The 18,221-nt window shown below is 42.0% G+C and overlaps 3 protein-coding genes across 9 annotated transcripts in view; 1 reads left to right on the plus strand and 2 right to left on the minus strand.

Annotated features, from left to right (window-relative positions):
- Window positions 1-12,799, minus strand: part of cep112 (centrosomal protein 112) — a 112,980-nt gene extending 100,181 nt beyond the window's left edge. For 3 of the 5 annotated variants that reach the window (XR_007882067.1, XM_051388853.1, XM_051388851.1), the window contains exons 1-8: window positions 12,693-12,799; window positions 12,153-12,258; window positions 11,749-11,939; window positions 11,296-11,456; window positions 5,756-5,840; window positions 3,621-3,698; window positions 469-516; window positions 302-373 (exon numbers count right to left, since the gene is read on the minus strand). Coding sequence is in view for 4 of the 5 variants with exons in the window: in XM_051388853.1 (XP_051244813.1) it covers window positions 302-373; window positions 469-516; window positions 3,621-3,698; window positions 5,756-5,840; window positions 11,296-11,456; window positions 11,749-11,939; window positions 12,153-12,252 (735 nt within the window). In the remaining variant the exon portion in view is untranslated. Of the gene's footprint in view, window positions 1-301; window positions 374-468; window positions 517-3,620; window positions 3,699-5,755; window positions 5,841-11,295; window positions 11,457-11,748; window positions 11,940-12,152; window positions 12,259-12,363; window positions 12,591-12,692 lie in introns of those variants that run through there. The other 2 variants (XM_051388852.1, XM_051388854.1) reach the window with 2 other exon arrangements.
- Window positions 12,800-13,408: 609 nt separating this feature from the next.
- Window positions 13,409-18,221, plus strand: part of prkcab (protein kinase C, alpha, b) — a 104,349-nt gene continuing 99,536 nt past the window's right edge. The window contains exons 1-2 of one of the 2 annotated variants that reach the window (XM_051388856.1): window positions 13,409-13,787; window positions 14,150-14,181. In XM_051388856.1, coding sequence (XP_051244816.1) covers window positions 13,621-13,787; window positions 14,150-14,181 — 199 coding nt within the window. In that variant the 5' untranslated portion in view covers window positions 13,409-13,620. The remainder of the gene's footprint in view (window positions 13,788-14,149; window positions 14,182-18,221) is intronic. The other variant, XM_051388857.1, reaches the window with a different exon arrangement.
- Window positions 14,461-16,198, minus strand: LOC127356839 (lipoma-preferred partner homolog). 2 transcript variants are annotated; one of them, XM_051388865.1, is made up of 5 exons: window positions 15,955-16,198; window positions 15,812-15,870; window positions 14,729-15,740; window positions 14,607-14,640; window positions 14,461-14,504 (listed from the first exon to the last, which is right to left on the minus strand). In XM_051388865.1, exons 1-4 carry the CDS (start codon window positions 15,975-15,977, stop codon window positions 14,631-14,633), a joined length of 1,104 nt encoding a protein of 367 aa, XP_051244825.1. In that variant the 5' UTR covers window positions 15,978-16,198; the 3' UTR covers window positions 14,461-14,504; window positions 14,607-14,630. The 2 variants fall into 2 exon arrangements, with proteins under 2 accessions (XP_051244825.1, XP_051244824.1); XM_051388864.1 differs by having other exon boundaries at window positions 15,812-16,198.

Below are 18,221 nucleotides of genomic sequence, written 5' to 3' on the forward strand. Positions count from 1 at the left end.
TTCAACAATACAAACTATGCATGAAGATGTATGTACATGGCTGTGGGGGCGTCTAATGCCATAAAGCAGTCAAGGGAGCTTTAACCCCTGTACATGTTCAACACTTGCGTCTATACAAATGCTGAGCATACTGAATTGTGAGTAGCAAGGATTTAGGATATACTGTAAAGGGCAGTCTCTTTAATATCATGTACTGCCATTGGATATACAAAAAGATGAAATCAGAATTATTATATTTATTGCACATAGAAGCTCTCGGGTACTGTTGGGGTTTGCTAAAGTCTCTTACTGTGGTACATACCTCCTTGTGTACAAGCTGCGGGCCCTGATCATCAGCCATGGTGCTGTTCCTTCCAAAGCTTGACTTGAAAATCTACAGAGATAAAGAGGAGATACAAGCAAGTTCAAAGACAGCAGTTTTGTCAATGTGACAATAAATAAACCACAAGGGACCCCTTGAAAACTTACCGGGGACAAGGGAATGGGCTTCTCTCGCAAATATCTAGGGTTTTCAATCTGAAAGAGTAAATAGAAAAACTTTAGACCTCTTTTCATCTTCTTCCTCTCTTAACAAAGCTTTACCACTACCAGAATCTAACCTCCGCCCTCAGTTTGTCATAAACAATGCGGGGAGCACATCAAAAGCCTGGTTCTGTGGCTGGAGTCTCTTCCGTCAACTCTTGTCTGTTTAGAAAGACAGAATGAGTCGGGCTAAGGCATTGTGTGTGTGGCCGGCTCTGTTTCCGCTCTCAGCCCCTCTTTGCTGTCCCGACACTGTCCTTTTGTCAACACTCAGGACCACTAATCTGTAAGCTATCCCCGGTCCGTTTACCATCAGATGGAGACAAATGTGTATATATCCCTGCCAAACACTGACACAGCATGTTCTTTGATTATAATATGAAACACAAGAGATGGAAAAAAGGACCCGCTGAACCACCTGAACGTAAAAAGGGTCACAGTCCATGTGACTCTGCAGTATTGCATAAGTACAGCTCACTAACTGTGACACAAACTGCAAAAAATAAATCAGTGTGTTGACAACCTGCTATTTGACGTTAGTTTATGACCCCATTATTTTCTCGTGAACCCGCGCTATCTTACAGCGTTTCCCTCTCATGTACTGAGGCTGTCTGTAGGGGCTGCCAACTAGTGGCAAGATCACGGCCTTTCAAAGCAGCAGAACTGACTTTGGAGATGACAGCAATGACGCCCAGTAAACAGTTCTCTTCCTAATCTCTTCAACATGGGGATGAAGAAGGAGAACAAGGAGGAAGAGCCGTCGGAGGTGGAGGGGAAGGAGGGTAGCGTGGGACTCATTCAGTCGTGAAATAAATAAATAAATAAATAAAAGGATTTGATGCAGTGAGGTGGCACAACCCGCATGAAGCTAACCCAGAATGAATGGGAGATGAGAGAACATGGCCTGAAAGAACCTCAGAGCTTGGGACTAAAATAGTTACAGCTACTGTACAAGGATAAAGTCACAATCTGTTGCTTCAGGGTGAGCCAGTGACAGGTGAAATAGATGAAAGTAGCTCTGCCTCCTGACTAAGCCTGTGTGTTGCAGGTAAAAACAGGTCAGGCATTTTGTTAGCTGACATACTGTAAGCCCTCAACAAAAGGAGACATCCGGCTGAAACACAATCAGCTTTATTATAAACTCTAATGCATGCGCACACAAAAAAGACACATGCACAAGAACAGACCACTCAGTATAGTCAGTGCAGAGCAGCATCACTGGTGCGTGCCATGATGTGTGATGAATTGCTACTTAAATTTGGCACTGCTTAAAAAAAAAAGAAAAAAAATCCATATTTACCAAGTGATGAATCAATCAATATCCTTCTAAACTAGTGCCCAGGCTGAAAACAAGAATGGGATTTCTTTTTATACCCACAGACAGCCAGTCATCAGATTTGATTGAGCACGGCCCACAGGGCAAGGAAGACATGTAGACTAAATGCTGTGGTGTAATGCTGGCACAGTGCGATACTAAACTTGGACTTGGTGCACACATATGCCTGCGTGCGCACACTCTTTTTCTGTATGCCCACACACATGCTCCTGTGTGCGCAATGTTTGTCCAGGCTCACAGCTGGCACGGCGTCCTGTGTCATTGGAACCTGACGTGGATGGATGGACAGACGCAGAAGAGGAACAACACTCCACATCACAAGGCCTGGCTCTCCAGCCAAACAAACACAGGGTGATTGATGGCTTCCTAGTTTCAGACTAGTGTTGAGCAAGCCATCAGCACACCCACCTGACCACAGACAATGGACGGCCAAGTGGCAGGGACTACCATTGAATTCTGTGTTGTATGGAAAAATAAGCCTGTTTTATTACGCAATTTTTTCTTGTTTGCATGCTTTTGTTTTCTTTACAGGCACGTCAATGTATGCTGCAGCTAACTCTACTGTAACACTCAACTCCCTTTAGAGATAACTCTGTTGCTCTAGCACACAAGCTATAGACTAACTGAAAGATTACACAAATGGTGGTCCGGCTGACTCAGGCTTTCTGTCTCTTAAAGGATCGCCTATCTGAGTCTGAATCAATCTGCTGTCTACTGTCCAGTATGGCCACCATACTTACTACACCGACTTTATTACATTAGAGGTGAAATGAACAAACCGATATGGACTGCTTCAGAACATCTAAAGCAAAGCTAAAGATGCTCTAGATAAGAGTGATGCTTGGCTGTGCTGAAATTTCATAGGAGCCAGGAGCTTTGAAGCAGTGCATCTATAAAACTTCTGTAAACTTGAAGGTTTGTGTGTGTGCGTGTGTGTGTGTGTGTGTGTGTGTGTGTGTGTGTGTGTGTGTGTGTGTGTGTGTGTGCGTCTGTGTGTGTGAAAGAACATCTGTTGATTTGAAAGATGCAGGCTTGGGGGAGCGTTGCCAAGCAATGCCTCTTATCAGCGTCTCAACACAGAGAAGTGCAGAGTGGAGCAGTGCGAGGCTTCACGTCTGCTGATGATACCTCAGATTACCCTAGTATTGAACGAGAGAGGGAGAGAGTCAGGGAGAGATAGGTGGACAGACAGAGGGAGAAAGTGCGAGAGGGAGCAAAAGATAGGATGGTAGAACAGAGAGAGATAGTTAGGAGACAGAAAAAAACAGAATGTGAGGGCCTGTTCAGGAGAAAACATCACTGTGTGAGTAATGAGGGAGAAAGGACAGAGGAGACAAGCAAATGAGAAAGAAAAAAGCAGGGTCATGCAGGTGAGGAGATAGGGAATAAATAAGGGAATAAAAGACATGAGGGCAGAGTGCTTATCAAACCCTGGCCTGGTGCACTCCAAACAGAGAAGATAAGAGAGGTGCACACATCTTCAAATGCTCAGTTTACACAACCCATTCCTCATCCTACCCTCACGTCCTACAACAGCAGTGAGCTGCCTAAAGGAAGTGGTTTCAAGAGGACATGGGTGAAGGGGTTTTTACACCCTTTGTTCAGCAGCGCGTAAGCAATACAGCAAACGCAACATCATTGCACTATTGATTTAGATTCAGTTGTGAGCTCAGGTATTCAGATACACTGTCACCGTGGATGAGCTGCGGCATGTTGACAGCTGCATGTAACCAAGAAGCTCAAGGCATGCCCCTGGACTCACCCCCAGGTTCCAGCTGTTGAGACGAGCCTCCAGGTCACTGTCATCGGGAGACATATCTGCCTTCAGCCCCCCATCCACCTGAGGAGGAAAAGGGGAGTGAAGGAGTGTGCAAACAGCAGAAACAAAATGGAAATTAAAAGGTGTGTGTGTGTGTGTGTGTGTGTGTGTGTGTGTGTGTGTGTGTGTGTGTGTGGGGGGGGGTTAAAAATTGGAGGAAGGAATTTAAATGATCTCTTTGATTGGCAGTTTGGCCTGAGGAAGCAAACAGCAGACAGTGATGGAGGTTTTCATTTTGACACAATATAATTCCTCCCTTGGCAACAACAAAGGGGTTTTTTAATGCTTACAGACATACAGTACACCCACATGTGTTCTCCTCCCATACTAACAGCACACTACTCCCTCGTTATCTCCATCTCTCCACCCTTTGCTCCCTCACTCTCCTCCCTCTCACATACAGCACTCCAGATGTTTGGCAGTTCCACATCATTTCCGTCACGCAGTAAATTCCACAAGAGCGGCATATGCAGCTACACTGCCTGTCATTTTTGTTTTCCCCAGCCTTTTGTTACAACGGGCCTCCGGATTTGTTTTATACAGTATAATTCGAATGCTTCCAGGGGTTCTGTTGATACAAGATCAGTTTACTCAAGTCGGGGGTTGGGCAGCAAGGTTGAAATAGGGGAAATATCTAATAAAGTTGAGAGAGCGATAGGGAAAGGAGAGATGTTGTTGAATTTGATTAGGATCTGGTGGAGTGTAGACCTTGGGTGTACCTCAGCGGAACTGCACTGACACAGAGAAATCGCTGAATGGAATAGCTCAGGATTAAATGCCCCTTCTGATTAAAAAGGCATTAAGGTCCCAGAGCCTCACCCTCGAACAAACAGAGTAAACGTTTCATTTCAATATCTAGGAATGCTGAGTATGCGGGTCACTGGCTGTTCAAAGCAGCGTGTTGCAGTCTCTGTATCACACCAGGAATTCAACGCATTGTGTTAAACACTGATAAGTATGAATGGCCTCAAATGTTTCTGGCCACAGACGTACTAGCAGTTGTGCCAATCACCTGTGCATTGGCTTGTACTATGAACACACACACACACACACACACACACACACACAGTAGATTAATGCCAGTCTGATGAGAGCAAGACATTAAAGGCCCTGACAACATGTTTCTCAATCAGCTTCTTAGAAATGGGGTCCTACAGTACATGAGCACACAGTTTTGGTTATTTGACATGACAGATTTCTTTTTCAAAGCTTAAACTTTGTTGTTGCTTTTTGTAGTTGTAGTTTTTCGTATCACTAAAAAAATCATATGAATATTTAATGTTACTGTAACAGTTGAGTTCTATTAATGAGGACTTACAAATTTCCCCTGGAGAATTCTGCCTAAATACACTTAGTTGCCACTATTAGGTACACCTAACCAAAACTAATGTAGTCTAATACAACAGCCCTGCAATAAATTCTACCTTCATGAAGGTTAAGATATTCTGTTTTAAACTGTTTTATAGAGGCGTTGATTCAACTTTATGATAATTTTGAAGGCTGTAGCTTCTGGTGCTGTAAAATTTTGTTGTATTATACTTACAATATACAACTTTATAACAGTAAGGTTAGATAACAGAAAATACCTCTCAAGTATAATGCAATGCAATTTAGAAACAGCAGACAACAGCCTCCTAAACGACCCAAAAAATTACTCAACACCTTTCTACAACAATTTCAACAAAACTGAACATTACAGCTTTCATAACAGTAAGTTTCAGCCATGCACACCTAATAAATTGGCAGCTGAGTGTATGTTACTGTCAAATGTCTTGTGATCACAACCATTAGCTCCATTTTTGTTGCTTGAACCAGCAACTTATGAGTTCAGGGAATTTCCTCCGACTTCATGGGGAAATGAGTTCAGGAATTTCCAAATTGGTCCACATTAAAGAAGAAAGCAAAACACTGTGGCTACTATTTGTACTGGCACCAGCAGGGTTGCTGTTAATATTTCAATGTGTCATCACAGCTACCTTGCAGCAATCTCTAAATCTAAAAACTCAATGTCGAATCCTAAGAAATGTATGCTAGGGAAGTCCAGAGGTTGACAGTATGAAATATGGCGATGGACTAACCATCCTGGCATCATGTCTGGCTGACTGTTTGAGGGGACTTGAGGACATGGGTCGGGATGAGGGCTTTTCCTCATACAGCCTTCTCCTGGAAAAGAGAGAGAAACAGAAAGTAAAGTGTGAGAAGTTAACCTGCTGTATGCATGTCTCTGGAGTCTGCTCTTGTCCCTGTGTTTGCATATGAATGTGCTTGCGTAGGCAGCCTGCCTCACTATTTACACAGATCAACATCTGGCATTGGTTGCATGGTTTGTGGTCTGCATTTCATCCCATCTGAACAATAAACGTCTCTGCTATACATCAGTTTGTTTCCATGGACAGCCCACCAGTCTATGGCTTGTACAATTCTTTTATAATCATACACCTCAATCATTGTCTCTCATCATGTCCATCATGGTTTAAACAAGGAGCTTAACAGGGAAACTGCTTATAATCACTGGCTCACAAACACTTCTCATTCTCACTATGCTCTCTCTCTCCCTCTCTCTCTCTCTCACACACACACACACACACACACAGGCATAACTTAGCTCACTATCTCATTAAAGGCAGGCACATGAGGCACTAATAGACCACTAATGCTAATTGAATGAAGATGTTAGAGAAGACGGGAAGATGTACGACAACAATGAAGGGGGGAAAAAATGGCTGTCATCTAATAAAGATATCAAATTGCGTTCTAGAGGGCACAGTTTCACACTCCAATACGTGGAGCCTATGGGGGATCTTTTACTCCCATGTAATTTTTTAAGCATTCCTGGTATTGAGAATTTTGAACCTCATTTGTCACAGGCAGTGTTATCTCATGGAGGAAAATCACTATCGCTGTGAGGTTTCTGGAAAGACTGCTGAATATAGAACAGGAAGCATATCTGTGCGAGCAGAGTCACCTTTTAATTTGGATGTTTTACCTTAAATCCCCTAACTTAAGGGAACATGCGTACACCAACACAATATTAATACTTATACTAATCACAGTTTATATAGGTATTCTACCTCATACTTATTTCAAATTACTAACTACAAAAACAGAAGCATGGCATTCTTTAAAAAAATTTAATCCATTGTTGGTTGTAAAGGCTCTAGGTACTGTTTAAAGACTATTATATTTAATGGTATAGACAGTGCAGTAATATTTTGTATTAATTTGCTTGGTATATTGATAAAGGATGTCTATTAAAGGCACTACTGTGTGATTTTACTTTTAGTTGCTGCAAAATCTTTAAAAGTTACATGCAGATTGTTTGTATCTAGTATCTAGACTCTCTCGTAAAAAGAGCTCAATGAAACATCCTAATTAAAGGAAGCTTAGCTGAAACAAACTAATCATTTTCTTTGTCACGTAATTAAGTACAGGATTCAGTGGCATCTAGCGGTGAAGTTGCAGATTGCAAACATTTTAATGCAGCTCAACCTTCGAGGCATGTAGGACCGGTTTGTTTTTTCTGTTCTGGGCTACTGTAGAAACATGGCAGACTCTGTAGAAGAGGTAGGTAGGTACTGTCTAGGTACCAATGCACCAACGTTTTAGATGCTCAGGATGAACACCTCGGGGGGGGCTAGGTTTTAATTGAGCCAAGTTGGTTGTTTATTTTCATGGTTAATTATTTTAAGAGTGTTCAGTGGCCGGAAAAATTACTCATCTTCTGGAGCTTTGTATACCTAATGTAATAATTACACTGTGCTTCTGTACATGGGTGGTTGATCTCATGGAGTGGTGGGATGACCATTTACATACCAGGAAGTCTCTCAGTGATGTGCCAAGTGTGGGTTATAAATGCATGAATTGACCTGAGCACCATCAACACAAACACAAGCCTGTAACAACTGGGGCATGTATACAGTACCTCTATGGGGCAGAAGATGTGCCTATATAACTGAAATTGCACTAATACTGTTGGCAATGTAATATTGTTTCACTAATTTATAATTAGTTACGATTAAAAATGTCAAATAAAACCCTGCAGACTTCAGCTTTCGTTTACTCACTCACTCCCTCTCTGTCACATACTGGTTTGTCTGTGTGCCCGCGCGCACAGACACACAGACACAGACACACAGACACAGACACAGACACACACACACACACACACACACACACACACACACACACCTGCATGCACATGCACAAACACATGCAGCCATGAAACTTGGATAAGGGGGCCAAGCTTTGCAATCTTGGGCCTCTAAGTCAACAGGTGGATGAGGATAATTGAATCAGATGTGTCTGGAGTCTGAGGCCCAGAGATCAAAGCAGTGGCAAGTCAGGCCAGAGCTACACACACACACAAGCACACGCGCACACACACAGAAGAAAATGAGAACACCATGTAGAGCCTCAGAAGCTGCAGCTTGGCTGATTAAAGCAGCCTGACATCCATACCCCAGCCTGACCTCCAGGTGCAGAGCCAGCGGCCCCGGGTCTCAGGATCGGGCACCCTCAGGAAAGCAGTCTGACCTTGGGACACAAACATCCTTCTGCCCTTGCACACCCTCCACCATAACCCAACACCACCTGGGGGCAAGATCAGTGGGAGCACTCTGGCCTGTGAGTGAGACGTGAGGCGTTTACACCAGCCTCAATGGCTGACTACTGCAACTGCAGGGACAATGTTAATGTCACACTTACCAAAAAAAAAAAAAAAAAGGTGAGGGAGGGAGGGTTAAAAGATTTCATATGTGGATGAAAAGCACACAGATAGAAGACAGAAGTCAGAAGAATTAATAATAATAAGGCCTAAAAGAAAAGCTGTTGAAAATGGAGAATAGAGTCACATCCAAAGTGATTAAACCACAACTAAACCTATCAGTGAACCTGACTCCAGCTGTGCTGATTACTAAGTTAACATGTCAGGACCCACCCACACCCGCCATTTTCTCCCTTGAGTCTTTATCATTATCTGTCTCCTTTGAACATAAGGTGAATGTATAAGAAGATAGAGTGGACATGTCGGCTAATCACAAAAGCTGTTTTGTATGATCTCTTGACCCTCACTGACTGCACTTGCTTTCCCACAGCATTCCTCTGCCTGAATGGGTGCTATACACAAAGCAGTGGCTCCATCTTGTGGCTAAATTAGGAGAAGCACAGTAATAGTGGAACACACGGTGGAATTTGCTCAGGGCATTTTGGACTAATGAGGTTAGATGATGTATCTCTTAAACACACGCACACGCACACACACACACACACACACACACACACACACACACACACACACACACACACACACACTATAGCACATCAACTTCTGTGTGAAACAGAAGTAAACATCTCAAGATATCACAAAATCATCCCAACTTTGCCTTTAGATCTTAAAACTTGAATTAGACCCAACAGTTTCACAAGCTAAAAGAAGCCCTGCCCATCACCTGACTAATGGCAAGTGAGACAGAGATCAAACGTTGCCACATCATAGGGAGGGAGTCAGACGAGTTCCCTCCATTTAATCTTATCTAAATGAGAGAGACACATAAAAGGACTCTTGGCCAAGCTAATTTTCTCCATCAGGACGTTAGCCTCTGATCTGAGCGTCTTTCATGGTCTTATCCCAATCAGACACTATGGTACTCAGCAGTCTGCTCCCCACAACCCCTCTCTATCCACATCCTTTATAGCAGATGGGAGGAAGGGCAGTGCCTTATTGAGGGTAGCCACTGTTTCAAACCAATTGTAATGTAAGTCATAGCATCTCTTGTGCAAACCGGTCAGTAATCAAGTAAATATACCTCAATGCTAGACATCAAGTCATAGAAAATAAACTCTATCAGGCAACAACAGGCTATGATGAATTTAATTAACTGACCCATCACATTACAGAAATAAACAACTCTTAATGATCATTTTCTAACGATCAAATATTCTACAACCCCAACAGTACGATTTCAATTACATGTGGCAGCAGAGGGCCTGTACTCATTCTTACACAGTGCCCTGGTGGATATTAAGCTCTCTTTACCACACTTACACTTACATACAGTGCTCTCTTTTTTATTATGCTAATGAGTATATCAAGCCACTGGGCTCTGACTTGCCTTTCCTTGTTAATTGGAATGAAAAACCCTGAGCCATTACTAACATCACTTTGTCAAGCCCATGAACTGCCTGGAGTCAGAGGAAATATCCCTGAGCAAACTAGGATGACTGATGATTTAGTGAGGCATGTTTTAATTGTTCCCAAACATGCGCGTATTCATGTGTGTGTGTGTGCAAGAGTAGCACATGGGCTTCCAGTCACAGTGTTTTATTTAAACAGCACATTTCCAAATCCAAAAAACCTACATTTATGTTTTGGGCGTTTAGCTGAGAACAAGCTAATGAGCTTCCAAGCCATACTCTCTGCTTTCCTCTCTACTCTGTGGAGGTTAGACCTCAGGTTTAACAATTGGGTAAAGTGTAAAGAGGAGAATAAGTGAAAGATGGATAGAGAATATGAGAGGTTCCTCATCCTCTCATGCTGTTTTGAAGTGCATCTCTTTGAAAAGTCAGAATGGACAGCTCATGCAGACTGATGCAAGAACTTGGCAACGTCTTTGGCTTTTCAGATAGTGCTGCTGAACAAATATGACGGGTGATCGGTCTCGAAAGCTGTGTATATCCAGCTTCACAGCCAAGTTCAGTGTTTCCAGTCTGATAAAAGAACACCAAACAGAATGCTTGGATAAATATATTATCTGCTATATGTTGACCAAAAGGATTCCTCGTCAGTATTCTTATTAGAAAACTTAAGTCACCAGCTGGAAAAACGGGAGAGCTGTGTTTTCAATAAACTCTATTTGTGCAGGAACATATAAAAATAATATTTGACTGTAAAATGGGATGCATTTCAAAAGTGAGGGGTGCCAGAACCTCTCAGTGTTTGTCAAATGCGAGTATGATATGCTTCTACCTAGGAAAGTTATATTGCCAATACACTGTACATGGAAATCACCATCCATTTCCATTTGAATTTAAAAGTAAGATCAAGTTCCTCACATCATTATATTAGCTAATTTTTCTAGAAAGGAGGCAGCGTGATGCAAACAGTTGTGTGAAGCACCAAACACACTATTAAAAAGATATGGAAGTTCTGACAGATAAATTATATCTCAAACACTGAGTCAAACCCTCAATCCACATTATTGGTGCACTTAACAATTTACACAGCAGCTTTCTGCTCCAGAAAAAACAAAGCATGCATACAGTATTGAAAAGTTAAGGTAAATATAAAACATAAATATAAAGATTAATCACTGGTGAAGACAGATAATATTAGATCCCATAAATATTGTGATATACAGTGAATTTAAATAAATTGTAGACCAATGTACACATCCGGCCATCATACTTTAAAATCTGGAGCCAGGTTAAGTTTTTGTGCATTACCATACGCCAGTACATAATAATGATTAAATCTATAAAGCTGAGAGCCTGACCATGTTACCATGTTTATGTATAAAGGTTTGAAGGGGAAAAAAGTCAGATGTCATTGCCAAGTTTTGTTTAGGTACATTTTTAAAGGTGAAGCAATATATATTTAGTGTAATGTACAGTGGACTAGTACCTGTGATGAGCTGCGACAGGTGTGGAACTGGTTCTGTCCTTAAGCAGACTGCGAGTCAAACTGTCATCACAGCCACCCAGCTCTCCTGTCACCCAGTCAGGCAGACCTGCATTGCTGTGCTCCACAGGCCAACCAGTTTGTGGCTCATCAAAGTAGATGGACTAGGAATTAAAATTTAAAGACAGGAGATGAAGATTTAGTTAATTTATTAGTTATATGCAACCCATTGCAATGCTATCTAATGAGTTTCGAATGCGTTATATTCAAACTGCAATACTTTTTTGTAACTGTGAGTCTGTTGCTTCTAAAAAAATATCTCTTCATTTAAACTTGACTATGACAGCCTTTTTGCATTGTATTATACTACAAATGAAGGTTTGAAACCACTATGTCACTACTACATGGCAGCACAGCAATATTGCAAATACGATTTAATAAAGCAGTCACTGTTACCATGTAAGTAGGGAGTGTCTTGAGGCTGCCAGCCTCTGGTTTGCTGGTGAAAGGCAACTCCAGGATCCCTCTTTTGAGCATGTGTAGGAGCAAACGGGCATACATGTTGCGGTTCTTACGACCTGTCAGACCTGAACCACATGTGGCTGGGTCACACAGCTTCTTTATCCATATGGCACATCGCTGGCGTTCTGGGGTCAAAGGAAGAGACAGAAGGACAGGGCAAATTATGATACAGCAGTTAATTGTCAGTTCATTTCTCAGAGAGGTCTAATCATATTAATTTGTTTAGCATGGTATAAGAAAAGCACAAAATAGCCTGCAATTAAGTTTTCTACAGTGATGTTTAAACTATTATGCATTTTGCATTTAGTGAAGTGAATAGAGATAAAATGACATCCAACCTGTCTTGTTGGGGTGTTTAAGGACATATGGCTTCATATCCAGTAGAAAATGGTCAAATTCAGAGTCCAGCCTTTCCCATGAGTCGTCGTATCTGCTCATGGTGATCTGAGGGGGATGAATAAATGGTTACAGGAATGAGAAGTATCAGAAGTTAGTCTATCGGCTAGCGTTGCCTATGTTAGCTAGCTACAAGGAGCGCTTATAGCTGACCTGTTCACTCAAATCAGGTGGAGAGAGGATAATCTAACGTTGGTTACATGAAACAAGTAGGATAACAACGTGTCGCGGAGTGTCTGCACAACACAACATGATTACTAATAACCATAACGAGCAGTGTTTACAAACTAAGTCAGCTAACCCAGACGCTTGATGGACTGTAGCGCAGTTACGATATTAGCAAACGAGCTAGCAAAAGCCAACCGGTAAAACCCTCGCGGGCTTGTTATTGTTTCATACGGACTTCCGGAAACAGACCAACAACACTAAACGTGACACGCTGTTGATGAAAAAGTTACAGTAAGGACTAAAACGCCACTTACATTGAGCACTGATTCCGCCGCTCAAAATGGTTCAAAACTCCAGCGTCCACACGCTACGCCACATCCGCTTTCCGTAGACACGCAGCGTCCCCCTGTTGCCATAGAAACTGCACATCGTTTTATTTATTTTTTTACTTTCTCCATGTTTGCCGTTTGTTTTAAGGACGTAACTTGTTATGTTTTATTAGACGGTGCACTGTTTTTTTTTAAATCCCCACCAGTGCACAATACATTTGTGTTCTGATTTATAAAAGCGTTTTAATTACCCCCGTTTATGCTAAAAAAAAAAAATTAAAAACAAACAGACTTTAATTCCCAGCGTGAGCGACATTAAAGGTAGACAAATAAGACTTGTTTTGCGGCCTTTCGACCGGTCTCTCTAACACCTGGCATGATTCTCAGGCTTAACTAAAACCCGTAATGTTGTTCAAGTCCACAAGATGGCGCACGACCCCTTCAGTTTGTGGTATGGTCAACAACTGATGAAGGGACATGTCGCCTCGGTTCATTCATCACTAAAAACTCAATGTTAAAAAAACATATTCATGCATACAATAAAAACTAAATACCCCGACTTAATACAAATACATAACATTAGAGGGACGTGCCATTTCACGTGTTTAAATACCGTCCCCAAACCACTTCTGGTGAACTCGGTCGTGTCGTTAAATGTGCGCAGGAACTGAAGTTAAATATTCCCACAGCACGTGAATGCAGACTTCACCGACGTCACTTTGAAAAAGAAGCGCTCAGCTGTGGTCCGGGCAGAGGGGAGGCGTGCGGTCTGTCAGGAGCACCCTAGCAGAACCACCACCACTTGTCAAGAGCTTGTGAAGAGACCAGGACCCTCACAGAAACCAGTCGGGACAACACGAAGTTGTGGCTGTGTCATTTTTTTTATTTTTTGTTGTTTTTTTTCCTCCCCACTATGGCTGACCATCTTTTACATTATAGTGACTCAGCTGGGGTTGGGAACCGATTCGCCCGCAAAGGTGCTTTGCGGCAGAAAAATGTGCATGAAGTGAAAAACCATAAATTTACTGCGAGGTTTTTCAAGCAGCCGACGTTCTGCAGCCATTGTACAGACTTCATATGGTAAGCATCATTTATGCACACCTGTTTAAAACAGCTGATGCAGACAGCCTTAACTCACTTTCATATCAGTTCTGAGGGCAGAGTCAGATCTTTAGAGCATCTAGTAAACAAGGCTTTTGGTTCTTCAGTAAGTTTAATATGTTCACGTTTACAGCCTTGGTGTGATCGAGCATGTCCCTCAAATCTTGCTTTATTATACAGTTTCCATACCTCTGACAAGCACATCTATTGCTTAGAGATTAATTTTACTGAAACAGACGAAGCTTCAAGACAAATTAGAGATATTAACCAGATAATTGAAAGATTTTATATATTGCTTTGGCAGAAAACACATGTTTGACACTGGTGTTTTTTTGTTGCAGGGGATTTGGGAAACAAGGATTTCAATGCCAAGGTAAACCACTTGCATGTGTGTACATGGTGCATTTGTTAGTGGCAGAGTAAGACCAGTGTAGTCTGACAAAAGCATTTGTTTGACCCATGAGACAGTAAACATCTGTAAAGATTAAAGCTCCTTGATTCACTGAAAACTTGAGTACTGCTGCCATCATACATGCAGCTTTTAAGTGAAGCATTTGCAAGTACCGGTAGGTTCATCGTTCCATAAGCAAATACTGTATGGAGGAAGCAGATCTAAGCGTACACATGGAAATAAGTCCCACGCAGCAAATACCATTTAAATTAAAGAGTTTTATTTTCTTCAGCGGACGCGTCGTTCTGCAAGAAAGCAGAGGTTAATGTTTGCAGGACCGTTAGATACTTTATTCATCCCCAAGGGGAAAATTACTGTGAAGTGTTAATATAAATTTAAAGATTTACCTGCCACAATAGCCATGTTGGTTATCACTTGGTTCTGGAAGACAAACCCTTATTGATTAGGAATCATTCTGATGACATTTGTTCAAACACTTAGAGACTGAAGTTTGAAGTAGTGGACATACCTTTGAGGGTAACTTACACCTTGAGGTGCAGCTGGTTGACTTGGTGCTGGACCCTTTACAGCCTTCGACCTTACAGGCATTAGAGGGGGAAATTCTGGCGAGTAGCTGGATTTGGATAAGTGATGCTGGTGTTGCTGGTAGCCATTTCTGGACTGGATAATGTAGCGTGAAGGAGGGACTGGTTCAGTCAGTCTCTGGGAAACAACTTTTTGGGTCCTGATAACTGTTTTTTGTGGAAGCGAAGAGATCTCATCACGTGGCTTGCCTGTTTGACCAATATTGGGTCTCACTCCTCCAGGGAAGCCCCGCATCCCAGATGGATAGGCAGGCTGGGCTACTATATTAGGTGGATAACTGGGCAATAGTGGGGAGTTGTATTTAATTGAAGACCCTCCTGCAGCATTGGAGATGGCACCATTACTCGAGGGCTCAGTGTTACTAGAAGGATATTGAAAAACCTCCTCATAGACAAGATGGGGAACGTTAGCGCCACTATCTGCACTGGAGCCAGCGTTATAGCCAATCATACCATAACCACTGCTATCTGGCTCAGGCTGCCAAGAAGCAAAGCTAGGTGACTGCGCAGCAGGAGAGGTAGAGGATGGGGCATAGTAGGAAGTTGGGCCACCAGCACTTGGAGAGGAAGGCATACTGTACGTAGAGGCTACACCAAGTGGTGCTGATTGAGGTTGGACGGGACCTGGCTGAGGTTTGGCTGGATCAGTCAGCTTTAGAGGAAATAAAAGTGGTTTGTCAGCAGTTTCCAGTCCCCAGGGTCTTGACAGACCATCAGTAAGTCTCTCTACCTCACGACTACTGGGTGTGTTTGGCAGGTTTTGTCGAGATGGAGCCCAAGCTGACTGCGTAAATTCAGGCTTCTTGTTGGTTGTGTATACACTGCCAGCCGGTGGGTTGTTTGAAGACTGCCAGTTACTCTGATCAAAGGTTGGCCAGGTCATCACTTCCTCTTCAACCATGTTACTGGAGTCAGATTTATATGGATATCCATACCCTGTAAAATTAGCAGTTAAATAAAATAGATGTGTGGGCCCCAATGTGTTAATTAAATAAGAAAGTCATTACCTTTTATAGCCGGTACACCAACACCACCATCAAATAACAGAAAAGAGATAGAGGTAACCCTGCAAAAGAGAGCAGTAAAAACCAACATCTGATTAAAGTCTGCTCAAAAGGTAATTAAGAGAATAAAGTGCTGAGAAACTCACTGCAAAAGGAGTCCAAGAGCCATGGCTGTTAGCTGAGACACAGCACCCTTTACTCCTCAGAAGCTATGGTCTGATGCTCATTGGGACAACCTATGACCTCTGGGCTTATAAGCAAGCCCTTTGTGTCGTTTGTATCGGCGCTGCAGGTCTTAACGAACACCGTTTGCAACAGCTGCTCACAGAACAATTAGTAGCCAAATTGAACACAGGTGTGGCAGCTGGACAACAGCACCTCTTGTTTCAGTGTTCGATGAGTGTTTGTACTAAAATATTTTCAGATTTTGTTTATTTGAAGCACTTTCTTTTATCTTTTGTATTTTTTTGCTCATTTTGCAAAGCTGTACAGTCAACCAGCTACTGTGGATTTTCAAATAAAGCTTCCACATTCAGTCAGGGTGCATATATGCCCTGTAATCAACACCCTGTTGCTTCTGTCTTTGCTAGTATAACATTTCCTTGGAGACATCCGATACTGTGGCCGCTAACGAGGAGAAAGGCAAAGGAAAGAGTGAGGAGTGAGGGAGACAAAGATGAAAACGGTAGAGTTTTAAGGATTACTGAGGTCAAATTAAAGGTGAGATCGCCAGACGGGCACTTGTACACAAAAAACAAACAATAAACTACAATGCAAAAAAAGAGAGGAAACATTGGATGACGAAAATTAAGTTCATGGAAATCTGCCAGACACTGAAGTCTTGATCAGCAGTGTCAGGAGACTGTTGCTGTCTGTTTTAGAAGGTGGTGAGCTTATACACTGAGTAGAAGAAGAATGTGCCTCATCAAACTGGATTGGCTCAGATCATTACAAGTAAATGCCACTCCACAGTATGACAACACTTCACAATACAGCTGTGGGGTGTGTCGTCTGAAAGTACAGCGTATTACTCTCAAACCTGAATGAAACAGGTGAAGGTGCTTGTATTGAGAAACATATTACATATATACACTTCCCAGTGACTGGAAAAAGATCAATTCTGGAGCTGACTGCATGATGATACACCCACAACATAGGGACAATAGACCCGTCAGTGCTCCTACTTACCGATATTGTGCAGACAAGGTACTGGCTTCTGTGTCTTCTCATGTCGGTGAGTGTCATTCTGCAGAGTGATGCTGCAGTGAGAAGATCTGTAGCTTTAATTAATTCTCTGCTGGAATATTGTCTGCCATGTGTGCAACATCCTATTCCTTTATATGTTTAACGTTTTAAAGTCAGGTCATGGGAGATGGGAATGTGACTGGATATGTGTTCTGCATTATGTGGTAAAAACATCATATTGCGATTAGTCTGGGAATCATTATTTTTGCATCTCAAATTTAATTTTCATAAAAAAATAAAAAAATAAAATCATGCGTGAAATGTGACATTTTGGGGGGTCTGTATCAAACAAACATGTTTTCTTAAATCTGAAGAACAAGATTTGTAGACCAGGGCATCTCTACAGCACTACAATACTTTATTGTGCTGTTTTGTCACACATTTTACTTTAAACAAAACATTGCAGCTCTTGCGATTTGCATATTGCTTCTGCAATTTGGATATCGCACTTGGCCATATTGCAATTTCAATAATATTTTGATTAATTGTGCGGCCCTACTGGATCTGGATAACATGCTGTGCTCATGCTTACGTATGTTGGGGCAATCTGTCGTTTTTTAAATGCATGTATACAAATGATTACATTGCACTGAGATTACAATTCATGTACCTTTTTTCTAAATGACAATGTATTTAAAATTCCACATTTTCAGATTAAAAATATGTGCATGTGGGCAGAGGCTGAACTATCTTTTTGCAGAACTGTTTGTCAGTGGAGTCTGACCATGAATGCATCATGGAAGTGGACTGACAGATGTATGTTCTTGGATGTACACAGTGCCTTTTCTTGTACTGTGCATATGGAATGCATTGCTTTTTTGAGCTAACATTGTAGTGGGGTAATCCCCAGAGCACTTGATACACAGATTTCTCTCTCTTCTTCATGTGATGGATGCATGATGGCTTTTGCAGTTGTTGATAACACTGTGGAGACGTGGGGTATTGGATTTTCATTACATGGGACAGTAAGACAGACAGTACAGAAATATTTGAGCTGAAACATTCATTACTATGAGATAATCAAGGCATATGAATATGCAAACATAGCTTGTTAAGCATGCATTAAGCTCAAGAACTGAACCTCTGAGAACTGCCTCTCTAAGGCAGGAATGCAAAGTTAAATACTTGAGCCTCTGTGACAATTATTGTGATATGCTCTTATCTGTGC

The sequence above is a fragment of the Dicentrarchus labrax genome, unplaced genomic scaffold, assembly GCF_905237075.1.
Source record: "Dicentrarchus labrax unplaced genomic scaffold, dlabrax2021, whole genome shotgun sequence".
In the NCBI taxonomy this organism is placed as follows: domain Eukaryota; kingdom Metazoa; phylum Chordata; class Actinopteri; family Moronidae; genus Dicentrarchus; species Dicentrarchus labrax.